This window comes from Bidens hawaiensis, unplaced genomic scaffold (genome assembly GCF_021521415.1).
Source record: "Bidens hawaiensis isolate Kalapana, Puna unplaced genomic scaffold, B.hawaiensis_p1.1 tig00024530_1, whole genome shotgun sequence".
Classification (NCBI taxonomy): Eukaryota; Viridiplantae; Streptophyta; class Magnoliopsida; order Asterales; family Asteraceae; genus Bidens; species Bidens hawaiensis.
The window spans coordinates 280,630-308,411 of record NW_027493880.1 but is presented as its reverse complement, the minus strand read 5'-3'; the positions used below and the strand labels follow the sequence as shown (position 1 = coordinate 308,411).

The 27,782-nt window shown below is 33.6% G+C and overlaps 2 protein-coding genes and 1 pseudogene across 2 annotated transcripts; all 3 read left to right on the top strand.

Moving 5' to 3' along the window:
* Nucleotides 1–400: 400 nt before the first annotated feature.
* LOC143569540 (uncharacterized) lies at nt 401–8,539 on the top strand. Its single transcript, XM_077055421.1, has 21 exons — nt 401–564; nt 1,304–1,380; nt 1,549–1,626; nt 1,727–1,858; nt 1,932–1,982; nt 2,097–2,240; nt 2,335–2,457; nt 3,342–3,419; nt 3,506–3,592; nt 3,679–3,801; nt 3,908–3,991; nt 4,282–4,380; nt 4,474–4,674; nt 4,771–4,846; nt 5,314–5,417; nt 5,495–5,754; nt 6,712–6,798; nt 6,881–7,111; nt 7,216–7,294; nt 7,976–8,039; nt 8,125–8,539. The coding sequence occupies exons 1-21, from the start codon at nt 471–473 to the stop codon at nt 8,238–8,240; spliced, it is 2,388 nt and encodes a 795-aa protein (XP_076911536.1). The 5' UTR covers nt 401–470; the 3' UTR covers nt 8,241–8,539.
* Nucleotides 8,540–9,796: 1,257 nt separating this feature from the next.
* LOC143569536 (putative pentatricopeptide repeat-containing protein At1g77010, mitochondrial pseudogene) lies at nt 9,797–11,496 on the top strand (annotated as a pseudogene).
* A 2,230-nt stretch (nt 11,497–13,726) lies between these two features.
* Nucleotides 13,727–22,182, top strand: LOC143569535 (pentatricopeptide repeat-containing protein At1g76280-like). Its single transcript, XM_077055418.1, has 14 exons — nt 13,727–13,746; nt 13,820–13,856; nt 14,685–14,760; nt 14,919–15,097; nt 16,029–16,136; nt 16,243–16,425; nt 17,080–17,529; nt 18,236–18,331; nt 18,426–18,599; nt 19,513–19,740; nt 19,881–20,009; nt 20,328–20,516; nt 20,613–20,732; nt 21,600–22,182. Exons 1-14 carry the CDS (start codon nt 13,727–13,729, stop codon nt 21,984–21,986), a joined length of 2,376 nt encoding a protein of 791 aa, XP_076911533.1. The 3' UTR covers nt 21,987–22,182.
* The last annotated feature ends 5,600 nt before the right edge of the window (nt 22,183–27,782 follow it).

Sequence of the window (27,782 nt, the reverse complement as noted above, 5' to 3'; positions counted from 1 at the left end):
AGAATACCTGGAACCGGGTTTTTTCAATTTTCGAAACCTGGTATTTCAAATACCCAATCTATACCTGAAAAGTACCTGAAAAATGCCCTCGATAAGTACAGCCCTTTAAAAAACCTTATCCATAATAATAATAATAATAATAATAATAAAACCTTGAAAACAAGGTTTTTTCATTATCCGGAAATAAGGTATTCAAATATCCGGTTTTAGAATAACCTGTACTCTACCCAACCCAAATCTGAATACATAGAGTATAACACAATTCACAGACCCGAACCCGACCCGGGTATGACCAATAGCTGGTTCCATACCATAACAAGTGATTATATTTGGTCTAAACTAGTTAAAAAATGGGCCATAACCCGGCCCATTCTATAATACTTGATAAACATACAAACACAAGTTCTGTTCAGTCTTAAATCCCAATTAGGGTTTATTGTGTTTCTTGTTGTTCTTGAGCTGCAACAACAATGGCGGGTGGTTCTCGATCTCAAATTAACAAATCCCATAAGACCCGTTTCGCTTCTAAGTCATCTCGCAATACCCACAAAGTATCCGTCAAAGGTTTGCTTTTTATTTTTATTTTTTTTATTGTAAAGATTTAAGCTTTGTATCTGTTTATATGATTTTGAGCTTCTTTGGAAGTAATAGGTGGATAAATTATGCATCTTTTTAGTAAAATAAGAACGTATACAGGTGTTTTAGTTAAGTTATCTGCTTGTATTATTGTTAGGAAGTTAAAAGCTTAGTTAATTTATAAAAGTATAACCTGAATAATTTATAGACTAACAAAAGAATTCGAGCAAAAATACATCAGTTTTGGCCATTTTTTTCGGCCCAAAATTTTTAAGCACAAATGGGGAAACTGAATTGAATGCAAACCAAAAACTGAAACCGAGCTGATCCATGCACATCCCTAGTTATTAAGAATATAAAAGCTTAGTTAAGTTTGGTAGTTTTGTTAGTTGAGTTTGTAGATAATTAGGTTTACAAATACATATTTAAGTTTGATAGTTGAATTTGTTAGTAGTCAGTTAGGGTTACAAGTGTTCTTATATTAGTCATCAGATTATATCATTTTTATGAGTATAAAAGTTTAGTTAAGTCTGGTAGTTAGTTAGTAGGTAATTAGGCTACAAATACATAGTTAGCTGCATTGTAGCAAATTGTAAAGTCTAATCACAAGTTTTCGCTTTTCACTATTCTCTGTACATTCTATTTAGGTTAGATGGATTTTGGTTTATACAAAGTTTATAAATATAAAATGTCTTATGTATTTTTTATTATTTTCACTGGAGGTTAGATAAAAGCAAGATTAGCAAACCTGATCGCAATGTAGTGAAGGGTGCTCGAGCTGCTCGGCTTCAACATAACAAAATGGTAATTTGCATTTTCTTACACTTGCCATTAGTTTTGAGCTTATGATATTTTTTAACTTATATATCAAATGAAAATTGTTATATTTTAGTCTGGGAAACGCTTATATGTTTTATAACAGCAAAAGAATCTTAAAAGTAGAAATTTAATGGTCGGTTTTGAACGATGCAGATGAGAGAGCAGAAGAGGGCTACACTATTGAAAGAGAAACGTGCTTCTAGTGGAACAACCAGTGCTCCTCGTGTTATTGTGAGTTATATTTATGTTGATTTTATATTACTGACCATATGATGACATGAAACATTATTAGTTAGAACTTATGGAAATTTAATTTGTTTCCATAAACTAGGTTTTATTTGGGCTATCTGCTTCTGCAAATGTAAGCTCATTAGCAGGGGATCTTATGGCATTACTGTCAAATGAGAACAATGGAATTTTGTTTCCAGCCGTTGCTTCATCTGAGTATCGGCTAAGAGCAACGGTAGGTTGACTTGTTTATGGAATATATTTTAATATCACATTCTCAAATATTTATTTTCGTATTATTTTCGTAGGTCTTACAAGCACCACATGGTGATTTGATGGTTTGTATGGAGATGGCTAAGGTACTTAGACTTCATGCTTTTGAAACATCATGTCTATATGTATATGTATATGTTTATATATATTTCCTGTTTTTGGTTTATTCAAATTAACTCTGTTGTATATATCTTTCAAAGATTGCAGACTTGGTAGTTTTTGTGGCTTCTGCTAACTGTTCAACCGAGCACGATAGTTCCAATTATTACATCGATGAATTTGGCTCTCAGGGTCTCTCTGTGTTTAGGTCTCTTGGTTTACCAAGTACTGCTGTTTTTCTTCGAGTAAGCACTACACAAAAAACTTCTATGCTTTTGAATAATTTATATGTACACAAGTATCTTGTTTGTATTGACCGTTCGTTCTTCTGTTTAACAGGATTTACCTTCTGATTTGAAAAGAAGAAATGATTTAAAGAAAACATGCATTTCTAGTCTTTCTTCTGAATTCCCTGAAGATTGCAAATTTTATCCAGCAGATACTAAAGATGACTTGCACAAGGTATATATAATAGTCTTATTTGGCATTGGCAATTTTGAGCCGTTTACCTTTGAGCAGGTAGAATCGGGCTGTAATTAATCTTTTACCAGTCCAATTGAGTAAAAAATAAACCCTAGCTTAAAAGACATGTCAAAAGTCACCAAAGAGTATATATAAGTTCTAATGCATAAAACATCCCAGTACACTGTTATTATTAATGATTGTTTTTTATTATCGTTGAAATGACATTTTTTTGGAATCCTATTTGTCTGTTGACACATTAAATTGGCATTAAGAACTTTTTTTAAGACAATAGATGTGATAGGTCTCATGATTAGACATATTTTAAAAATAGGGGTGTGCATGGGCCGGTTTTTCGGCTCAAACCGAACCAAAAAGTCAAAAACTGAAATATGGGGGTTTCAGTTTTTGAAAACTGTTTGGTTTGGGTTTTCAGGTCATGTTATGTTTTGCCATTTAGGGCTTGAAAGTTTTGGGCAAAAAAAGTAGTTTGCCCAAGATAATGAATTTGAACGTTTGTATTTGTGTTGGGCTCTCGTCTACTTGTGAGATGCTTTTTTTCCCTTTTATATTATTTGGCTTTCCAAAAAAAATTAATAGTTAATTGGTTTAATACTTTCGGACTAAAATATTTGGGTTACATTAATTATTATATTCTATTTAAAACTCAAATTGGAAAATGTAAATCTATAATTCTGTTTGGTTCGATTTTTTCGGGTTTAATTACATGCAAAACTGAAGCAAAAACATATAACCAAACAGTTTATTGTTTGCGTTTGTTTTTTTCCGGGTTCATGCACACCTCTAAGTTCAAAGTTACGGTTTCAACACGTGCTCATCTTTGACCATCGTCTGACTCTTGATTTAACATGGTTTCTATGTAGTTCATGTTTCTTTTTAAGGAACAAAGACTCATAATACCTCATTGGCGCACCCAACGACCCTATCTAATGGCTCACAAGGTAAGTTATTAATATTTTCAGTTCAGAAGTGCATATTATATATTATTAACTATTAATATTTGAATGTGTATTTTACACCATGACAGGTGGACATGGCGGCTGATGAGTCTGGAAAATGTACACTTCGCATCACTGGTTATCTTCGAGCCCGCAATCTTTCTGTAAACCAGCTGGTACGCATTTAAAGTATTTTAATTATTTACTGCACTTAGCAGCGGTATAAAGATTTGGTTAAAGTGTTTAACCTGGTTTTCATCAGGTTCATGTAGCGGGTGCTGGGGATTTTCAGTTGGGAAAGATTGAACTTCTAAAGGATCCGTGTCCGTTGAACTTTAGAAAAGAAGCGGATTTTATGGATGCGGATGAAATAAATGATTTACAAGTACAACTTCTTTTGAAGCTACTGGATTTATTATGTTTTCTATTAATATTAACGAAGTTGCCAACAGTGTTAGGATGTTTACTTATTATTATTTGAAATTTTGCAGGTCATCAAAACTTTACTCCCAGATCCTATGAAGCAAGAACCTTTACTTGTTGAAAATATACCTGATCCTCTTCAAGGCGAACAGGTAACTTCTACAGAAGATTATTTTTTATTCTTATTTTTTTTACTAAGGTTATTTATAAAGTGCAGAATTTTTAATGCATTCTATAAAATATTCAAAATAATTCTACATAACTCAATTGCTTTTGTTTTTAAGTTCACTATCTTATGGAAACTAAAGGAATTTTTTAGCCCACCTTGTAAAAAAATCTGTCCTTTTTTACAAGTTTGTTTTTATTTATTTTACTTTTTTGAACAATTAGAATTTCTAAGACACTACGAAGTTTGATTTTTTTTAAATCTTTATGTATATAGACATGGCCAACAGAGGCAGAGATGGAAGAAGCTGACAGGTTACATAAAGAAAAGAAGCAGAAAAAACGGTCTCTTCCACGCGGTACTTCTGAATACCAGGTATGTAGTTATTTTGACAAGTGTTCACATATTGTTCAATTTGATGGTTTCATGATTTATATAATATAATTTTGTTTTGATAATATGTTACAGGCTGCTTGGATTGTGGATGAATCTGATGTGTCTGGTACAGACAGTGATGATGATGGTTCAGAAAATGGCATGGTGGTTGATGAAGAACATGAGTTGACTGGTCAAAGTGACGGTGGGAGGTTTGATCGTGAGTTTGACGAGGCTTCACTCAACCTTAGGGATGATTCTGAGGATGAAACTGATGCTGATAATATGATGATGGTATCTTAGCAAACCTCTTATGTTCGTTATTTGGTTAATATTTTTATATGATTGATATTTCAGATGGATCATAAAATTTATTTTTTTGGCATGCAGGATAATGATAATTTGACCAAGGAGCAGATAGAAGAAGATATTCGAAAAATAAAGGAGGCGCATGCTGAAGATGAGGGTATGGACTTGACTTGTAAACGAACTGAATGAATACGAACGGGGCATGTTCGTGTTCATTCGGTTAACTTTAACCAAACAAACAATCGGGCATGAACAGTTAAAAGATTGAAGTTTCGTGTTCGTCCGTTACAAAAAAGTGTGTTTGTTTATGTTTATTTGTTGATAGTGTAAACTAATGGTTCACAAACGTAAATGAATGAACATAGGTGAACTAACATAGCAGAGTGAACATCATGATCTAATTTGGACACTAAAAAGAATACTAAAACTGGCCTATTTTGTTCAGTTTGTTTACAGGCAAGTGGCCATGATGGGCTCCTTTGTCCACTTTCTTCAATCTTTTTGTTTATCACCTTTGACTGATTACTCGGACATAAAAAATATTCTTAATTTTAGCCATTTGTAGATAAACAAATAAATTTGCCAATTATATTTTTGTTTGATTTTATTAATTTTTTGTTTCAGAGTTCCCTGATGAAGTGGATGTTCCAGTAGACATTCCTGCTAGGAAACGTTTTGCCAAATACCGAGGCTTAAAGTCGTTTAGGACATCTTCGTGGGACCCGAAAGTAAGCTCTATATAATAAGAAACTATGATTCTCATAGTTTTTGGATTCTTTATAATCTTATATTCATGTTCTTTTAGGAATCTTTACCTCAAGAATATGCAAGAATCTTTGCATTTGATAACTTTACTAGAACACAAAAGCACGTGCTATCTAAAGCTCGGGACATGGAACACGGAAGTTCAGATGAATGTGTACTTGCAAATGCTTATGTGGCACTCTACATTAATGAAGTCCCGGTTCATATTGCTTCCAAGTTATGCGTTTTGGCGAAGACGATGCCAGTTATTGCATGTGGTCTTTTGCAACATGAATCAAAGATATCTGTTCTTCACTTTAGGTATCTTATTATATATGCATTTTCTGTTTCTGTATCTTTTCTGTGTTATGTAAATAACATAGAGCTCGTAACAAGCCGAGCTCGAGCTCTTTGTAAGATTAAACGAGCCGAGATTGAGCTGAGTTGAGCTCTAGTCGGCTCAAAAGCCGAAACAAGCTTATTATTTTTATAATTTTTATTTAATAGTTAAAATATTTTACATATAGCTCGAAACAGACCGAGCTTATGTTGAGCCTATTATTCATATAATGTTGATTTCATGTAGTTTACATAGAGCTCGAAGCAAGCCAAGCTCAAGCTTGGGCATAAATTGGCTTGTTTACGCTTGTAATTATGTGTCAAAATGGGCAGGTTAGGTAATAGGCTAGAGTAGGTGAAAAAGTTTGGTTTAAAATCATTGTTTTTGTGCTTAATACATAGTTAGCGTATATGATATGGCTAAAAAGAACTTACGTATTTTTGTGATGATTTTGCTTTTGAAAGAACATGTTTTTAGGCTTGTAAATGAACACAAACAGAGCATGTTTGTTTGTTTAACTTTAAGTGAACAAACGGTCAGTCACAAAACAGTTAAACGAACAGGTTTCTTGTTTGTGTTTGTTTGTTCTAAAATGAACATGTTTGTGTTTGCTTGCCTATAGTATAAACGAACGAACATAACTGGACATAGATGAACCAATATAAATGAGCTAAAACTAGTTAAAAAGTAATGTGAAAAGATGTTGGGCCTAAAGGGTTATAAAACTAGACTATATAGTAACGGGCCAAGAAAATTTGAATGAGTATATTAATAAAACGTAAACGAACATAAACGATCATAGTAAAATGAACATAAACGAATTTAAACGAATGAACAATTTATGAACTTCTTGTCGAACTGTTCATGAACGTTTTACCCAATGTTTGGTTTGTTTACAGGCTACATGATTTATAAGATTTTGTGTTATGTTTTGGCAGGTTAAAGAAACACGAGACATACACTGAGCCAATAAAAGCCAAAGAAGAATTGATATTTCACGTTGGCTTCCGACAGTTTATCACAAGGTTTGATTTATCTACATTATAATTTTTTGCATATACTTTTGTTCATAGTTTGACCACTTTGACTTTTTGAAAAAACTTGCAGACCTACTTTTGCGTCTGACAATTTCAATTCAGACAAACACAAGATGGAAAGATTTCTACACGCAGGACGGTTTTCAATAGCTTCAGTATACGCACCAATTTCATTTCCTCCTCTTCCTTTAATTGTTTTAAAGAATCGAGGTGATTCTGTTGCACCCGCACTGGCTGCTGTTGGCTCGTTAAAAAGTATTGACGCTGATAAGATTATTTTGAAAAAGATCATTTTAACTGGGTAAGAAATGGATTACGTTTTCATTAACTTTTATATACTTATTTTGTTACTTTAGCGTCACAGATAGAGATTTAACTTTCTTGTTGTTTATTGTTTGTTTTTAGTTATCCTCAACGTGTTTCGAAATCGAAAGCTGCAGTAAGATATATGTTTCATAATCCAGAGGATGTGAAGTGGTTCAAGGTATGTGTTTCTTTTCTTTGTGGTTAAAACTAGGGATGTCAACTAGCTGAAAAGAAATCTCATTGTTTTGTTATTTAGATATATAGTTATTTTTACATATTTGTTTATTATATGATTTTTTTGTATCAACACAATATACATTATTTAGTTATTTTTATCGTAATTATACATTTAATGATACTTGATTATTAATTATTTCATATATTTATATGTAATCAAGTTATGATTTTACATAAAAAGAATAGGGGCTTGCATGCCTAATCAAGCTAAATAAAGATAGTATATGAAGCCTGAGCTCGAGCTCGTTTAAGCTTCATAAGGTTTGTTATTAGGGGCGTAAACGAGCCGAGCCGAGCCAGGGATTGCTTAAGATTGAGCTCAGATTGGTTTGACCTTTATATATAAACCTAGAGCTCAGCTCGATTATATTTATTAGTTACTTAGTTATTACAATTCTAGATATTTATATATATATATATATTTAAGTATTTAGCATATCAAATAAAAAATATATAATTAGTTGGCTCATTTAAGCTCATATAGGCTTGGGAGCCTAGTCAAGCTCGATGTCTTGCTTGGGCTTGAGCTTGTTTATTTAAAAGAGCCGAAGTTGTGTAAGCTCGGCTCGGTTTGTTTACACCTCCATTTGTTACTCTTGTTGACTTGTTTGTTATGATACAGCCCGTGGAAGTTTGGACAAAACTGGGTCGTCGTGGTCGTATTAAAGAGCCCCTTGGTACACACGGTATGGTGCTAATATAATAAGCTTTGTTTTTTTTTTTTTAAAAGTTAACTAAATTTATAATTTTATATTATGTTGTAATTTGTAGGTGCGATGAAGTGCATATTAAACGGTGTTCTCCAGCAGAACGACACAGTATGCATGAGTTTATTCAAGCGATCATATCCCAAGTGGCCCGAACATTGGTTCCCGTTGTCCGCTTGACCTGTCGTCCGTCATTAATCGTGTTGGACATGGTGCTGGAATGAAGCTTTGGTTCAGATTGATTACTTGGCTAATGCCACTGTGATCTTTTCTTCATTATTCACCACCTAACTTGCCTGCTTTAAAAATTTGGTTGGTTGGTTGGATGGTGGATGATGAAAAAGTTTTGGTTGTATATCACCTTAAGGTATTATTATTGTATTTGATTATTATGATATATGATTCTTTTGAGTGAAGTGTTCTAATGTTAAATTGATTGTAACTGAATGGTTGGTTATATTGATATTATTTTTACTTTCTGTCTGGCTTTTTGTGGGTGGATTTGGATTGGATTATGTTTTTAAGTTGAAGAGTTTGAATGTTAAAAATTCAAAATGGATTCTTCACATTATGTAAGACTGTAAGTAGTGTCCATTTTTTAGGGTGTGCTTGGTACGTGGATGAGAGATAAAATATTATTGTTTATGATAGGGTGTGGTTCTTTACCTGACTGGAACTGATTTCTACACGTAGGTAGAACTAGGTTAGGGATGGCAAAAAAGCTCGACGGGTATACCCGAAACTCGAAATAAATGGAACGGGTATACCCGAAAAACGAAATAAATGAAACGGGTATACCCGATGGGTATGGGCCGGGTATGGGATTAGGATTTAAAAATATCCGCGGGTACGGGCCGGGTATGGGATTAGATGATACCCGGCCCGATTACCCGAAAACACATACCCGTTTACCCGAATCATATACCCGAAAAATTCTTTGTATTTCATAGATTGTGAAGCATATATATAAAAAGTATATAAAAATTATAATGATATTATTTATTTATTTATTGTCATACTTCTATATATAGAGTGCATTATTTATAAATTTGTAGTAATGTTGTATGAATAAAATGTATAAAATAATTATAATTATAAAAAAATGTACTTAAAAGTCCCAACGGGTATACCCGATACCCGACAAATACCCGACGGGTAATGGCCCGGGTATGGGACACAGTTTTATAAACGCGTACGGGCATGGGATTACCAATACCCGAACCGGCCCGTTGCCATCCCTAAACTAGGTATATGATTTCTTCCTGGAACCGGAAATGCCCGGTCAAATACTCGACTATACCCGGAACCGTTTCCTACCCGGACCTGGTTTTGACTTTTGTTGACCATCTCTACCCAGTTTCAGAAAATACCTGGTTTGTACATCTCTAGTTTATGATTAAATTAGTTCACATTTCATTATTTTTTTAATTGTAATTAGTAATTACAATTACATATTATGACTTATGTTCCTTTTTTTTCTTTAATAGTTATAATCGATATCGACCGAGTTCTCGTTTAAGAAAATCTTTGAAGCTTACTTTATACCATCATCCACTTTTTCAATCCAGCAATATGGACCCTCATGCAGTCGTTTACTACAAACCAAGCCAAACAACTCCACCCCTTATTACTTACTCAAACGAGGCATACTAACTTTACTCCTCAATAACACTAACCAACCGTCTCATTTAACTCTGGCCACTTACCCAATGCCCACCAACTGTACGTTCGACAAAATGCCCAAAAGAAACCCCTTCACATGGAACTCACATTTGAAGAGTTTGGGAAGCTCGATGGTGAACATGAATGGGAAATGTGGCGATTTGGATTATGCGAACCGAGTGTTGCAAACGCTTCCGTACGTTGATGATTTTTCTCTATCGTCGTTGATCTCTGCATACTTGAATGATGCGAAACAAGTGTTTAATATGAAAAGCAACCCTAGTGTTGGTCTATGGAACTCTTTGATTTCGGGTCATATTGTTAATAATATGGGAAGAGAAGCACTTATTATGTTTAATGAAATGAGAAGAAACGGGACCCATGAAGATGTTTCGACAAACCCGTGTGATTGTTTAGGTTTTGTTGATTATGCTACACAAATGCATGCACACGCATGTAAATTTGGAGTGATACGTGATCTTATAGTCGCATCCGTGCTTGTTGATACTTATGCTAATTGTGGTAGATTGGATAGCGCGTGTGAGTTGTTTAATAAGTTAGATACACACGACACGGTTTTGTTGAACTCGATGATTACAATTTATTGTAATTGTGGAAGAGTTAAAGATGCTAAAGAGGTTTTTAACAGTATTTCATCTAAAACATAGATTTCATGGAACTCAATGATATCAGGGTTGAGTCAAAACGGTTATTCAACCGAAGCAATTGCTTGTTTCGGTGAGTTAAACACAAAGTGGTTGAGAATTGATGAATTTACCCTTGCGAGTGTGATTAGCGCATGTGGTGCGATTTCATACTTGAATTTGGTGAATCATTGTTTGCTAAAGCTATTGTTATCGGTCTAGAATATGATATAATTGTTTCAACTTCGGTTATCGATTTGTATTGCAAATGTGGGATGATTGATAATGGTAGAAAGATATTTGGTCAAATGGTCAACTTTGACCAGTTTGACCAAGCTTTATGGAACTCCATGTTAATGGGTTATGCTACAAATGGGTATGGAATTGAAGCATTGGAGTTGTTTAATAACATGAGAAAGTTAAACGTTTCGCCTAATAATATTACGTTTACTGCTGTTTTATCAGCATGTGATCACTGTGGTTTATTTGAAGAGGGGTTAAAGTGGTTTCATGTAATGAAAGACGAGTATTTTATTGAATCGGGAATCGAGCATTATTCATGTATGGTGGATCTTTTATCAAGGTTTGGTCGGCTTGATGAGGCGTTAAAGTTAGTTACATACATGCCGTTTGATGCTGATGTAAGCATGTGGTCATCAGTTTTAAGAGGGTGTGTAGCTCATGGGAATGCAATTTTTGGGAGAAAAGTTGCAGAGAAAATAATAAAGATTGACCCGAAGAATGCAGACGCACATGTGCAGTTATCGAGCGTTTTTGCGGTTTCTGGGGAATGGGCCCGATCGAAGCAAGTTAGAAAGTTGATAATTGATGAGAGAATGAAGAAGGTTTCCGGTAGAAGTTGGGTTGATTCTTGAAAAACTGTAGTGGTTATGTAATATGTTATAGGATATATGTAAAGTGCATATATGTAGTTAGCCTATCATTTACATATATATTTATAAAATTACATTTTACTTTTTTACAACTTGGTATGTTCTATAAAGAAACAAAAAACGACTGTCATCGCCGACAGCCACCGGATTGCTCCATCACGACCAGCCATTATCTTATTGCTGATATGTTTCGATCAGTAGAACCTTAGTTGTCCGATCAGCCCTTTAACCATCAATCAGATTTCGGGTTTGTTTTACTCGACTAATATTTTGTCCTACTCGTTTGTTAACTGATATCCGCCTAACAAAAACCATTTTAGGTGTTTGGATGTGTTTTTTGTAAATGGTTATTGCAACTTGAAGAATCACAAATAGAATCAGATAATAAGATAAACAAGTTTATTAAGTTGGGGTCTTAGGGATGATAAGATAATGAGTTATCCAAAGTATTTGTGAACAAATTAGAGCCGTATAGCTCGACCACACCAACTTCCAGTGCGTTGTCGTTGAAGAAAATGAACCCATCTCCTGCCGATGGGTTTGGAAGCGGCTATTGTGGATACCGTAGTTAACAAATGTGTTAGTATAGAGGCATGGTAGCAAAAAGACGCAAATACCCATAAAGATTATCCGCGGATGGAAGAGGGCTCCCTCAAAAGTCATCCGCGGAACACAATATCACCCGCATAACTTAAGTCAGAGGAAGAATAAGAATAAAGTCCATATACTATTTGCGGAGTCACCCAGACGTCCTTAGAAGTCATCCGCATGGTACTATTCCCACCCGCAATGGAGACTAGAGGGTGACGTCAGAAGGACATATGTAATTAACCAACTTCATTCTAGAAGATTTACCAAGATCCTTTCTCGGAAAGCACGTGATGCAACAGCCAATAAGAGGAGGACAGCTGGCCAGACTGTTATAACCGTGCACATGGCCATTTAGCTCGTCCTATCATAGGCGGACACGTGTCCAAGTTACAAGATCTTCTAGAAGAAGGTTAGCTGGACCAATAATATTCCCTTACCCCTTCGGCTATAAATTCCTTATACCATCCTTACAAGGTATTCATTCACTCACAACTATTACTCTCAATACTTTGTACTTTTCTCTCAATCATATCAGTACTTATTCTCACGCCGGAGGGTGGTTACGGGAAGACCCCCTCCTGTCCTTCCTGTAACGAGCTCACGGTGGATGTTTTGCAGGTTTCTGTCATCGGACTTGGGAGACTGGACTTGTATCGTTAGTTTGGTAATTATTTGACCCGTATCCTGTGAACTCATTGATCTATCCCCTTTAGGATTAGATCTGTGTTTCTTCAGTTAGGTACACTCAAGGCACATAGGCCTCTCCGAGAGTCTAGGCACAAGACGAAAGAATCAACTTTTACACGCATAAATCATCGAGTTCCAAGCTACCTCATTATAGTATCTTAGGATGACAAGATAATGAGTTTATTAAGTTATATATTGATAAGATAATGAGTCCAAAGCATTTGTGAACAATTTGGAGCCGTATCGCTCGACCACACCAACTTCTGGTTCGCCGATGCTAAAGAGAGATCTAACACATCTCCTGGTGCTGGGTTTGGAAGTGGCTATTGTGGAGATCGTAGTTTACAAATGCGTTAGGTACACTCAAGGCGCATAGGCCTCTCCGAGGGCCTAGGCGCAAGGCCAAAAAAATCAACTTTTACACGCATGAATCATTGAGTTCCAAACCACCATGTTTTATTTAGTTCTCAAAATCAATTTTTATGTATTATAAAATCAGGAGTTAAAACTTAACATCATAAAAGTAGAAAAGTAGAAGTAACTCAGCCACTCAAGTTATTGCATCTTGTTAGGCAAGAGTTTTTCTCCATGTCAATAAGTTATTATTGTATTATAAGTCGGATTTGGACAAACGTTAAAGAGATTCTTTTCCAATACAACAATAGGTTAAATCAAAATTTTCAAGTATGTTATTATTCATCTTGTATAAGCATTAGTAGATTCTTTACCGCTTGCACGTCGCAACACACATATTGAGATTAATCACAAAAAAAAAAAAAAATACTAGTCAACATGACCAAACCTATATTATAAGGGTATGCAAGAAACTGATCCCAAACCAAAAAACTGAAAAACCGAATAGCAACAAAAACTGATAGTTTTTTATTTTATGTATTTGAAAAAACCAAACTTATAGTTCATAGTTTGGTTTTGCATATGTAATAAAAACCAAACTGAACCGATCCGAATTTCTAGATTTTTATTGTAAGTAATTTATAAAAATTTAATATATAACTCAAATATTTTTGGTCAAATAAATATCAGTCGCTTAATTAATAATTAACACTGATCAAATATATTAATTTAAAAAAAAAACTTTACACTTACAATTCTGCAGACCTATTATCCGGAATCTTCCATCTCCGGCCACCGTCGGTCTGGTAATCATTTCCTTTCGTAGTGATCTGTCATGTGTGCTAGGGTTTCAGTGTAAGTAGTCTATACACGTTACTGATTATTTAAAATTGAATGCTTATCTTATGTTATTTGTTTTGAATTGTAGTAAGCATTTCGTGCCATCGTCCTACTCTACCGGATTGGTACGATATTTGTTCTCAAATTATTATTATTATTATTATTATTATTATTATTATTATTTTTAAAATTCAAAGTGTTTTAACTACCGAAGCTATACTTTGACTTTTTGAAGTCTAATTGGTTGCTTTCAACTCGGGAGCAGCTCAGCCTGTGAGCTACTTGCGTTCAAAACGAGCTCGAGCTTTTATTGAGGTCAATTTATTATGCTTTCAACTACGGGTGTAAACAAACCGAGCCTCATGAGCTACTCGAGATTCGAGTTGAGCTTAAACAAGCCTGAGCCCGTTTATTGAGGTTCATTTAATAAACAATCTCGAGCCGCCTAAACGAGCGTTTTATTTATTATGTATATATTTATGATCAAAGTAATTAAGTAATGTATATTGTATCATATATAATAAAATATAATTATAAATGTATATGTAAATTTTTATAATAGTGTATAACAAAATAAATAATCAATAATAAACAAGTTGAGGTTGACCCGAGCTAGGGTTTAAAAAACTTACTCACGAGCCAAGCTTGAGCTTTAAATGAGCCAAGGTTGAGATCGAGTCCTCTTGAGTTAAAACGAGCTGGGCTCGGCTCATTTACACCCCTACTTTCAACTGGCAAGTTTGTTTAAATTTTAAGCTTTGTTTAGGATTATATGTACTGTATTGAACTTGACATCTTTTCTTTTACTAATGGTTTATGGTATTAATTTTGAAACATAATTGATATGGATATTGCTTATGAAGCTCATAGTTGTGATATCAGATATCAAAAGGACTAAAGGAGGCACAAAAATGTTCAATTTTTTTATACTTGTGAATACTGATTTTGTATAGGTAAGAAACAAGAGTTCTCGATTTAATTCAAGGAAAGAGATATCAGAGGAATGGAGGAGTTCTACAACATTCTATGGTATGATAATTGATCATATTTTGTAGCATTTTTACCCTTTGTTTTTCATATTTCACATCAACTTTGACATGAAACAATTACCGTGACCAAGAACAAGAAACAATACTGATTCCTTTGGCTAAAAACTATTGTGAGTTTGACATGCAATTTTGGTTCAGGCGATCCAGTGAATCAAGTTATAGGATCAGTGCAGAAGCAAATTGTGAATGCACTTCACCTGGGTGATAGAGAAAGGGCTTCCAGTCTGTTATCCAATATTGGCCAAAACAAGCATACGTTGATAGCTAACCATTTTGCTGATATTCTTAAATACTGCGCATCGACACCTGATCCACTGGTAAACCTTTGAATGATATTATTTTTTGATTAGTATGGAGTTAATATTCATCGGGAAATTGGTATTGTACATGAGTAAATTTTGTGCATTGGGAGGTTGTAGGTATAGCTTTCTAGGTTTTACATCGTTTTTATACATTAAATCGTATATGGAGGTTATTTTCATCTAAAATTTACGGAAATAATGGTAGAAACTTATCGGAAATACAAACAGGTTTATATAAATAGCTTGCGCCTTGTGTACGTGACCTTGGTTTTAAATGCACACATCGGGAGAAAATAGTGCGCGCCTCACATAATGTGGTAACGAGATCGCATTGCGCGATGCGATGCCATGATGTGCGCATCATATGAGATCGTTTGATGTGATCTTATGTGTGATGTGTCGTCTTATGCAGTTGATCAGTATATGAACACAACTGGACAGTTATTTGCAAATTTGCAATGCGTCTGAGTTTTTCAAATCTAATTGAACAAATCTGATCGATTGAGCAATGCGATTGAACAAGTTAAGACCATTTATTGACCAGAGATGATGAGAAAATCCCATATTTTAGTGTTTAGAGGTTAGCAAATTTAAACAATATATATAAATAACTTTTTCGTATTTTTTTTAACGAACGCCACACATACATGATGCATGTTTCATGCATTGCGCATTATGCTTCGGCTTTTGGGATTAAAACGCATCAGATCGCAACGTGCTTTTTAAAACCAAGCTCGCGTCTTAGCTTTGGGTACTCATCGCCTCGGTGTGCCTCACGCTTTTTAAAACCAAGGTTTTTGCTCATGTTTGTTATCACAAGTTTATTAAGCAAAAAATTCGCTCCATGTGTGGTTCTCAATTTCTCATTTTGACTAGATTAGTTGCTAACATTTATAAATGAGTACTATGTTATTTAGGTGTAACATGAATTAATTCTTTTGTATAGTTTGTCATGGAGATTTGGAAAACTATGGAGGAAAAAGGAATAGAACTGAACAATACATGTCACACTCTCATGATTCAAGCTCTCTCCAAAGCCGGGTACTTAGAGGAGGTATAAACAGTTTGTACATCCCATTCTTATATCACTTTATATAATTGTCCTGAAAAATAAATACTTGACTTATGCCTATTTTAATTTAGATTATATGTTTTTGTAGGCATTCAACTTGATGAGTAATTGTGGTGAAACTTCAAATCTTTATCCTACTTTGCAAAAATATAACATTCTTCTAGGAGGTTCTGCTGAAATGAACAGTGTTATTCATGTCAGTAAATGTTTAGGCCTAATGGAGAATGACATGTTGGGGAAGGATGAAATTACATACATTGAACTTCTCAAGGTATGTATCGATATGCTCAAACGATAGTCAAATATAATATGAATAATATTTATGTATGTTGTGGCAATTTCGATCATTTATTATGAATGGGTCAATTTGGTTGTGTTTTTTTCACTTAACGGGTCCAATATAAAGTTAAGCTAAAAGGGTAAACGGTTTAAACGGGTTGAAAGCCTATTTTAATCCATACAACTTCAATTTTCAGGGATTATATTTTTTATGGTAATTATATTGTTTTCTGATTAAATTGACAATTAATTATCATAATAATAAAAGGTGTTAGCATGGCCCATTTCAGTGTGAACTCTTTTTGCCCCTTTACCCAACATAGGGGTATAATTTCTGACATGACACTTACCTTACATGAAATTTGCGGGTTTCGGTTTACTATTAGCGGGTTCGGGTACTCGTTTAGCTAAACGGGTCATGTTTGTTTTAACCTGTTGGGTTGACCCGTTCAACCCATTTTTTTTTAAAATGTATTTTATATCATAAATCAAATTTGTTGGGTGTTATATGCCAAAATGTAAAACTTGAAAATGATGTAAGATTTAATAGTTATAATGTTTTGGTACATTTTTAATTTTTTGTTGATATGCAAAAAATAATAAAATCGAGCTAAACGGGTCATGTATTCTAAATTCATTCTTTCAGCTTGCAGTTTTGCAGAAAAACATGTCAGCGATTTATAACATCTGGAATGAGTATTCCAAGTATTATAATTTCAACCTTATTTCTCTAAGAAAATTCATTTGGTCCTTTACAAGATTAAAAGATTTAACAACCGCATGTGAAGCTTTACAACATCTGGTGGCTTTAGTTTTCCGGGGGGATTCTACCATCAAAATAAGTGATGAAGGAAAAATGGTTATTCCAAAATTAGATGTACCGATACCTATATTAAGTAATCAGGATAATAATAATACTATGTTCAACCCAAAGGTTGTTGGCTTTGATGTGAACAAAGTCAACACTGTTGGAACGGTAATGGGAAATCCGAAAAGTATTCTTGTTACAAAGATCTTGAGGTTGTCTTTTACTGATGTTATTCGTGCTTGTGTGCCATTTAAGAACGATGAGCTAGCAGAACAGTTATTCTATCAGGTAATATTTCATTTCACATGTTTAGTTATAAAATTATTTGTATGTACAATTTAGAACGTTACTTCTACATGTTTAGGGGTCAAATAATCAGTTTTGGATAATCATTCTCATACCTGCTGCGACAGAATAAGATTTTTTATCTAAGAGAAATAACTTGAACGGCTTTTACTCCCACTCAACGATCTGTCTATACTCTATACTATTCACAAAAGGAGAATTCAATATATACTCTTAAAAATTTCTTTAAGTATATTATACACCTAAACCAAAATCAAAATATTATATATATCCTTTCTAAAATGAATTTCATTTATTGACAATCTTACCTTTTCCAGATATATATTTTTAAAATTTCTTTATTAGGCGAGTATAAAATTCTAAGATAAAAAAAGAATAAATATGGAATTTTAAGTTTTGGAAAAATAAGGGGTAAAATGATATATATGAAATTCTCCATTTCACAAAAATGTCATTTTTGGACATTTTATTTGCTAGTTACTTAAATCATCATAATTGTCAAACATGTGATTATCTGATTATTATTAAATCTTCTAAAAACAAAAACACATCCAAACACTATTTTCTACTTCCTGTTTAATTACAACTGATTATCTAGTTTTCATTATTTAATATCTGATATGTGAAAGCTTCTGACTTGTCATCTATCCATAGTTTCTGATATTTGATTTAATTTTATTTGTTTTAGATGCAAAATCTTGGCGTCAAACCGTCACGTGCTGCATTTGATGGTCTCATTAGAGTGCTTGTTAGAGAGAGAGGTTTCCATGATGGCATAGAAGTGGTATTTGTTAACTACATTTCTTTATTTTGCAATGTACAGTTTTGTATTAAATTAACCACTTCATTTGGTTTGTCATAATCTTTTTTTTTGGCAGCTAAATTTGATGAAACAAAGGAATTTGAAGCCACATGATTCAACTTTTGCAGCAATATCAGTTGGTTGCAGTGAAAGCTTGGAATTGGATTTGGCTGAGGCATTTTTGGATCAGATGGCTCAATCTAAAAGTGCACATCCTTATAATAAGCTGCTTGAAGCATGTGACACACTGGTTAGCAAACAAGTTTTTTCTTAATATTGTTGTTTATCATTTTCGATCATTAACAATGAATGACGTTTCAAATTCATTTTCCCAAATAACAACCCTCCATATATTTGTGGAAGTTTTAACAAACGACTGATAAAATGTACGAGAGCTCGAGTTCGGCTAGTTTAACTTACGAGAGCTCGGCTTGTGAGTAATTTTTTTATTCTTGAGCTTGTTTCGGTCTTTGCTGGTTTATTAATTTTTATGTACATCTGAGAGCTCTTGAGCTTGAGCTCGGCTTGTGAGTAGTTTTTTAAGCTCGAGCTCGGATTGTTTATTATTTTTTATTTATTTATATACATTTTACATATTTTTATTTTATATTACTTAAATGTATCTGTATAACATAATATATACCGTTTAGTTATTTTTATTATGATTTTGTATACAATAGTGATTTATTAAAAATAATTGTTTCTACATAAATATATATTTAATATCTTTAATAATAGTATATAAAATATATAAATAACAGGCTCATGTTGGCTCTCGAGCGCGGTAATGAAGCTCGGGATTGGATTTGTTTGTTAGACAAGCTTTATTTCTAGTCTCAAGCTCGTTGAAACTCGGTTCAGTTTGAGCTTCTAGTGAACCAATCTCAGGTAGCTAACGAGTGGCTTAGCTCTAAAGCCACCAATTTCACGTTATTACATTCAAATGGAAATAAACTAAAAAACTTGATATTTGAGGGGGATTCGAAATCAGGGCACCATAAATGATGAAATTTTCATGTGAGTTTCGCATGATGAATCTTTTTCAAAAAAACAAAAACCTTGCGTTTTTTTACTATTAGTTTTATTTTTGAAATCATTGTTAGCATTTTAGATGAAATAATGCTATAAATCTCATGAAAATCTATGTTTGTTTAATATTGTAGGATCAACCCGAACGTGGAGTTCATATATTTGGTAAAATGAAGCAGTTGAAAATAGCTCCGACTATTAAGACATACGAATTGCTATTTTCATTATTTGGCAATGTGAACGCTCCCTACGAAAATGGAAATATTTTGTCACAAGCGGAAGCTACTAGAAGGATAAATGCAATAGAGGATGATATGATGAGAAATGGCATTCAACACAGTTATGTGTCAATCAGGAACTTGGTAAGTCCCTTGTTAATGAAATATTGTGAACCCAAAGTTGATAATTTTTATATGAATGTGTAAGGTGAACTTGTATGAAATTATGATTTTATTATGTTTTGGAACCCTAATTTTTTTTTATTCTTCTTTATAATTTATAGCTAAAGGCACTTGGATCAGAGGGGATGATAAGTGGGCTCTTGCACTACTTGCGTGTGGCAGAAAACCAATTTACCCCGGGAACTCCAATTTACAACATTGTCTTGCATTCACTTATTGAGGCTAAGGAGGTGGGTAATACATACATGTATGGTCATATATATACATATACATAGAGTAGGGTTATGCTAAAAAGAAAATAACAACTAACAAGTGTCGGAAGCCACGTGTCCAAAGAAATTCTAGGAGCAACGAAACGCATTGACGCACCGTTAAAAAAACACACGCTTAGCCACTGTATACATTGCCCGACGTTTATGTGTCTATATACATATGCGTGTGCGCGTGCGCGTGCGCGTGCATGTGTGTGTATATATACATGTGTATGTGCGTGTCTATATATATGTGTGTATATTGTGATAATGACATCATGTTGTGTTGTGATCCAGGATCAAACGGCGATAAACGTGTTTAAAACTTTGTTGTCACATGGGTATCGTCCGAATGATGTGACATGTAATATCATGATCGACTGTTGCAGTATTAGCAGGTCATTCAAATCTGCTCAGGGTTTGATCGCCATGATGATTCGTTATGGGTATCCACCACAAACGCAAACTTATACATCTCTTTTAAAGGTATTCCAATATTTAATTCCTTTTTGTCACATTTAATTGTTTCATGAATTATACAAAATGTTATATTAATCCATTATAATAATCAATGATTATCAGCTCGTGTTGGCTTCAGAAGATTTTGATGAAGCATTGAATCTTCTAAACCAAGCTTGTTCGGAAGGAATCCAACTCGATGCCGTGTTGTTCAACACGATTATCGATGTAGCGTCACAGAAGGTTTCTAGTTGCTTCTTCCATAGTAATTATGAAACAAAACATTGTTTTTGGTAGGGGTGTTAATGAGCCGAGCCGAGCCGAGCAGAGCCAAGCCCAATCTCGTCTTGGCTCGAGCTCAGCTTGTTTAACTCACTAGAGCTGAAGCTCAGCTCATTTCGAGATCTTATTCTAAAGCTTGAGCGGCTCGTGAGTAATTTTTCAAGCTTGAGCTTTGGCTTGTTTATTATTTATTAATTAATTTGTATGTATTTATTATAGTTTATTATTCATACATTTTATCTATAAGTTTTATATATAACATAATGTATAGTGTTTAATTATTTTTATCATAGTTCTATATATAATAATGATCATTATGAAAATATATATTTAATATATCAATTTAAAAATTTATAAATACTAGCCTAGTTTTGGTTTGGGTTCACACTCGTTTATTAAACAAGCTTACTTTAGGCTCGTGCTCGTTTTAGCTCGGCTCGATTTGAGCTTTTAGAGAGCCGATCTCGAGTAGCTAAGGACCAGCTTGGCTCGTTTACACCCTAGTTTTCTGTAACCATGTGAAAATGTTAGGGAAAACTCAAGCCACTCGAGATCAGCTCTCGCTAAAAAGCTCGAATCTAGTTGAGCTTAAACGAGCTCGAGCCTATATTGGAGCTCATTAATAAATGAGTTCAATTATTTATATATTTTTTAACGAGTATATTAAAAAAATATATTTACATAATGGTAACCGCTATGCACAAGGTTATGATAAAATTAAATAACTAATAAATACTAAACAAGCCAAGCTCGGGCTGGAAAAACTACGCATGTTGAAGCTTTATAAAGCAAAACCTATATCTGCTTATGTATGAACTGATTATACAGGATAGAATAGACATAATCGAATTTGTGATGGACCGCATGCACAAAGAGCAGGTTCCACCAGACCCCGTAACATGCGGTCATGTCTTCACAGCATACGTGAACCAAGGCTTCCACAACACAGCCATGGAAGCCCTGCAAGTTATGAGTATACACATGCTATCTGAAGAAGACATTAACAAAAACAAAGCGGTTTTCGAGGACCTTATTTATTCAGAAGATTCAGAAGCCGAGTCACTTGTTTTAGACCTGTTCAAAGATTCCAAGGAGAATCTTGCTTTGGCCCTTTTGAACTTGAGATGGTGTGCTATGGTCGGGAACCCGATTTCGTGGTTGACCAGTCAGAGCCAGTGGGTGAAGCGGCTCGCTGCTGCAAACAGTTTTAGATAAAGTGTCGATTGTACGAAAAAGATTTTGTAGTGTGTCCGAGCATTGTTTATGTGAAGGGGCAATAATGTAATTTATTATCTATCTAGAGTTAATGTTGGTTTCAACTAGCACAAGTACTAGATCTTGAGGTATCTTATTTATGTATACACAGTGAGTTTTGTTTTGGCCACATGAATCCTTGAAATGTAACAAACTTAAAGTTTGTAACCCAGACATAATTGATGCAAATTTTCGAGTATTGTCAAACGTTTCAATACATAACTCGTGCTAGTGTCAGGTTTGTGAGTTGATGCAAAATGTGTTAATTTGTCTGTTGGAGCTGCCAACCTACCTCTTTTAACACCCTCATTTTTTTATTTTTGGAGAGGAGAAAGGGTTAATATAACTTGTTCTCTTTATTTACTTATACATTCATTCAATTAAAAGGCGAAAGGACACTTTCAAAAATAAATGATTTAACCAATAACACAACTTAGGGCCAGTTTGGTACATGGAATTCGATGCGATTGGATTTACAATTGGAAAATTCTCCGTAAAAATTTATGTCTGGTTGGTTAACGTAAGAATTTAATTTGAACAGTTTTAGTTTCCTCCAAATTCATTTGATTCATGGAATTCAACAATCTTTCATTATACTAAGGATTTCTAAACATTCCATTGAAACAACAAAAAAACTACCCGAAAGTCCTATCTTTTTTTTAGCTTAATCACACATTTATGTTTGATGAGGATGAAAATTGCTATTATCAGAGCCACCCTCAATATACATGTATAAAGAAAATGATGATGGAAGTCCTTGGCTAACAAAGTCTTTAAAGAAAATGGTACTGAGTGTGTGAAAGCGGACGGTGGATTGGAGCACTTCCCTCGGTCTTATTTTGGTTCGATTGCTTATCGATCTCAATTAATTTCAGGTCTAAGTTTGATTAGGCGAATTTGCTAATTGTTGTAAATTAGGAAGATTCTCGGCGCGTTGAGCCGGGTTGATGTTATTGATCGTCGTACTCATACAACTTATCAAATATTGCAGTGCGCCTGTGAGTCGAGGTGAATTCGATCGTTTCCAGGTAATGAAACCAGTAATTAACCCCACACCCCAATAAATAATAAAAAAAACTTTGTCATCACTAAAATACAACAAATTTACATAACAAAACATGTGTTGTGGTTATGAACTGATGACACTTCGGTTGGTATAGCAAACCATAAATTCGTCCACTCTTAAATACAACAATTTAACATATTTAAAATTTAAAAATAAAAAAATGTGAAGAAAAAAAACACTTGCGTTGTAGTTGCGAACTGATACGAATTCGTTGATTATGAATCGACAGACAAAAAAACACACGCATTGTGTTTGCGAACTAACGTGAATTCCGTCGGAATCAACGTTCTCAAGACTAAATCGTACATAGAAAACCAAATGTTGTGATGTTGAACCAACACAGGTTCGGTTGGTATCAGGTTACGACTCTGAAATTAAGCAATAAGTTAATTCGTCCACACTCAAAATACAACAAATTAACATATTTACATAAAAAAGACCATGGCGTAAACAAAAAAAAATATATGCGGTTGTGGCCTTGATCTGACGCGGATTCGTCAGGAATCGATGGACTAAAATAACTCATGGGAAAAAAAACTTGGGTTGCGACTGCGAGCTGACGCGAATTTGGCTGGGATCATTTGATGATATCAACGATTAAAAAACCTTGTATTTTACAGCAGCGAACGGACACAAGTTTAAAAATGTAAAACAAATTAAAAGCAAATAAGAAGTTTGGCGACCAATCACGTGATTGTGTCGCCAAACTTCTTAATTATTATATATAATAATGTATTAATCCATATGTTGTCATTTGTTACCATGATATATATCACATCATTAAACGTTCTTTTCTCAAATTCCAAAAACCGTCTATCTTTGCAAGTGTGTGAATTAAGTGAACTTAACAACGATCATATGTGCCTTATTATATAATAAAATTAATTTCCGGTTGTTCAACGCGTCGTAGCTATTCGACATGCGAACTTATCCATTAAGCTAGCGAGTAACAAGTGAAGACCAATGACCTATACAGACAAGTCAAAAACAAGTAAGAATGTTGGTTAGTTGATAACAGTGTTCAGGATACCGTATACCTTGAAGGCACGGATGGAGGTTTGTTTAGGGAATACGATGGATTACAATGGTCTAAGAAGTTTTGGATCATTAGCTCATGCCCATGTAAACCAGGGTAAGTTACCTAGAACAATTAAATGTGTATTTCTAGAGTAACTATCTAGAAAGTGTACAGTGTTATAGGTTGTGGAGTTTGGTTGTAAGTAGGGATGTAAAGTTCAATAAAGAAAAAGTACTTTATAAAGATGTGAAGAAAGAATTAGTTAAGTAATAAATAAGAGGATTCAGATTATGTCAAATGAGACTAGTGATGGTTAACTTAGGGGTAATCATGAAATTACTAAAACAATGCCAAGTCCTAGTCTATTGGGAGTCATTTATGTATGTTATAGATAGCCGGTTATCATTAAATTTAATCCTAGGGTATCAGGCAAAAGATAATAATAATAATGCCCTCTCAACCATTTTAAAACATGCATTAGTACTAGTAAGTCATGAATTAGAAATTGTATCTCTCAAATGCTTTATAATATAGTATAGATAATTGTTGGCTTTAATTTGTGGGATTTGATGGGGAACTCCAACTTTTCACAATTGGCTTTAGTTTTCAATAATGTCCTTGTAATTTCTTCTTTTGGTAAGTCAATCTTCTATCCTTTTATATAGCTACAATTGAAGTTGCTGGCTTTAATTATTAGAAGTGTCGTCTAAATATGGTGAGATATTATGAATTTGTATGTTTGAGAATATTATAGATGACATATATAATTTGCTCGCTCATTCTGTGTAATATCAATGTTTTAAAAAGCGGTATTTTATTTGCATCAGATTGAGATAAAAAATAGTACAACCGGTTGAACCGGGTTATATCAGGAGGTTCAACCGGTTGAATAGTTTACCTTATAATATCTTATAAATGTAACTTCAATCCAAAAATAACTCAAAACTAAATGATTCATATAACAAAAAATAATCTAAAAATTAATCCATATTAAAAAAATAATGCAAAAACACTCAATTTTAAAAAATATTCCTAAATTTTACACGATTGAATGATAATTGTTGGGTAAAAAGTAATTTTGAAAAAATATGGGCTGAAAATATCTAAAATTTCTCGGGCTTAAAACCGGTTTGCCGGTAAAACCGGTATTTTAGACAAAAACCGCCGGTATGATGTTCTAGCAAACCGGTCAAAAATACCGGCCTACTGTGCGAAATCCGGTTTAACAGGTTCAACCGGCCGGTTTAAACCGGTTTTTAAAACACTGTGTAATACAAAACTCTTTTCTTGAAATATGGTGCCTTATACTGAATTTACCAAAAATAGTTTAAAAATTCTTCTATACGAAGTACTGAATTCTATATTGTTTTTGAAGTAGATTCGTCCAAATGTCCATTTTTAGCATAAAAATCTTGCTTATGTTTAACTGAAAAAGACAAGTCTTTCAAATATATTAGCATAATGTAATCTCCATTGAGGCTGAGAAATTTGACGGATGAGTTACTTAATTTCATGTTATATATGTTCCAATGCTAAAACATTTAATAATATTACAAGAAGATTATTTTAGTTTTAGCAGTGATAGGTATGGAGTTTCACAGAAAACTTCTAAATTGACTTTGTTAAAAGTTATGTGTGCTATAAGTTTATCTCTTAGTTAAATTCGATATTTTGGTATCATATTTGTTGAATATGGAGATTTATTATGAAATTACAAGGTACCAAATTGAAGTCTTATGAATATATGTATATTCTTCGTATTTAGTTTGAATGACGGTAACACTACTCGTTCCACATCGCTGAGAAATCAAAAGTAGGGCCTTTCTTTAATCTATATAAAAGTCGTCTCGTTTTCTTAATTCTCACATCTTCCTTTTCCTGTAGTTTTTACATCTTCAACATCATTTTCTTTCAAAAGAGGTAGTCCTTACTCATTTTTTTTTTATTTTTTTTAAATATCACTTTTTAGGTAGATCCTGGTTCTTCATTTGCTTATATCTTTCTTTATGTAATTATGTATATCTGTGATCACAATGTAAGCATATGCTTAAGGTGATTAATCTTAGAACTTTTTCAGCAACCACTTGGTTATGTAAATACGATGTCACACTGCCCATTTTTCATGACCCTTGCTTGATTGTGTTCAAGTCCCTTTACAGTGTGATGTATGTATTTTTTTGGGAACCACTTTGAGTTTTAAGAACTCGAAAGAACTCAACATAACAATTTTTTTTTTGATTTTTTTACACTTATGTAATACGTAATTGTAAGTAACGTAAAAAAATTACAGTGTTTTTTACACACTGAATCAACTTATTACACATGCGTAACTAACATTTAAATTTGTGTAATCATTAAATATCTTTATTATCTTTCTTGATTCATATTTTAATCAGATTTAATATCAGCCACATATTTTATACCATTTAATTAAATGTGTGGTACAAATTGAGTTCTTAAAGTTCTTACAACTCATCAAAGTTCTCAAAATATCTCTTCCATATATATATATATATATATATATATATATATACATATAGGTATTGGATCATTTCAGAAGTTTTTTTTATAGCGAGAAGTGCGAGAAGTGAAGGTGTAACTCCATTAATCCCTAATTTCACTCAATTTCTTATGTGTAGGTGTGTTGTGTAGGTGCGTATGTACGTGTGTAGGGGCGTATGTACGTGTGTAGGTACGTATGTTTGTATGTGTGTAGGTACGTAGGTTTCAATGTGGCTCGGTACATTTGTATGTGTATAGGTAGGTTTGATTGTGTATTAAGGCATAAATACAACCAACCTACATACATGTAGGTAACACCATAAGCAAGGGAGTGAAAAATTAGGGATTAATGGAGTTACACATTCACTTCTCGCAGTTCTCGCTGTAATATCACTTCTCGCAAGATCCATCCCCTATATATATATATATATAGGTATTGGATCATTTCAGAAGTTTTTTTACAGCGAGAAGTGCGAGAAGTGAAGGTGTAACTCCATCAATCCCTAATTTCACTCCATTTCTTATGTGTAGGTGCGTTGTGTAGGTGCATATGTATGTGTGTAGGTACGTATGTTTGTATATATGTACGTATGTTTGTATATGTGTATTTATGTTTGTATGTATGTAGGTACATAGGTTTGAATGTGGCTCGGTACATTTATATGTTTGTAGGTAGGTTTGAATATGCAATTAAGATATAAATACAACCAACCTACATATATGTATGTAACATCATATGAAAGTGAATGAAATTAGGTATTCATGGAGTTATATCTTCACTTCTCGCAATTCTCGCTGTAATATCAATTCTCGCAAGATCCATCCCCTATATATATATATATATATATATATATATATATATATATAAACGGAGCCTTTAAAAGATCTCTAGTTGCTTCCTACATTCTCTAAAGTCACCAGATTGTTTTATTCGTAAATGGAAGTTTCTCATGCATTTGACCCGAATTTCCAGGTACGGATCTCACCAAACTCAGATAACCCTTAAAAGAGTTATAACATCTCATTATATTAAAAATTAATCTCATCAAATAAATATTTGTATGAAAATCCTATAAATTGGGAATATACTAAAAGTTAATAGCCTACTTTTTTTAAAATATGTATTATTTATAATTAAGAAAAAATTTTATAGTAAAAAAAATAAGCGGGT

Coding starts and splice junctions, on each gene's coding strand:
- LOC143569540 (XM_077055421.1), top strand. CDS start 471: ATGGCGGGTGGTTCTCGATCTCAAATTAACAAATCCCATAAGACCCGT. Junction 1,627..1,726: donor CCAGTGCTCCTCGTGTTATT/GTGAGTTATATT, acceptor TCCATAAACTAG/GTTTTATTTGGGCTATCTGC. Junction 5,418..5,494: donor CATCTTCGTGGGACCCGAAA/GTAAGCTCTATA, acceptor ATGTTCTTTTAG/GAATCTTTACCTCAAGAATA.
- LOC143569535 (XM_077055418.1), top strand. CDS start 13,727: ATGTGTGCTAGGGTTTCAGT. Junction 19,741..19,880: donor ATGTGTCAATCAGGAACTTG/GTAAGTCCCTTG, acceptor TATAATTTATAG/CTAAAGGCACTTGGATCAGA. Junction 20,010..20,327: donor CACTTATTGAGGCTAAGGAG/GTGGGTAATACA, acceptor GTTGTGATCCAG/GATCAAACGGCGATAAACGT.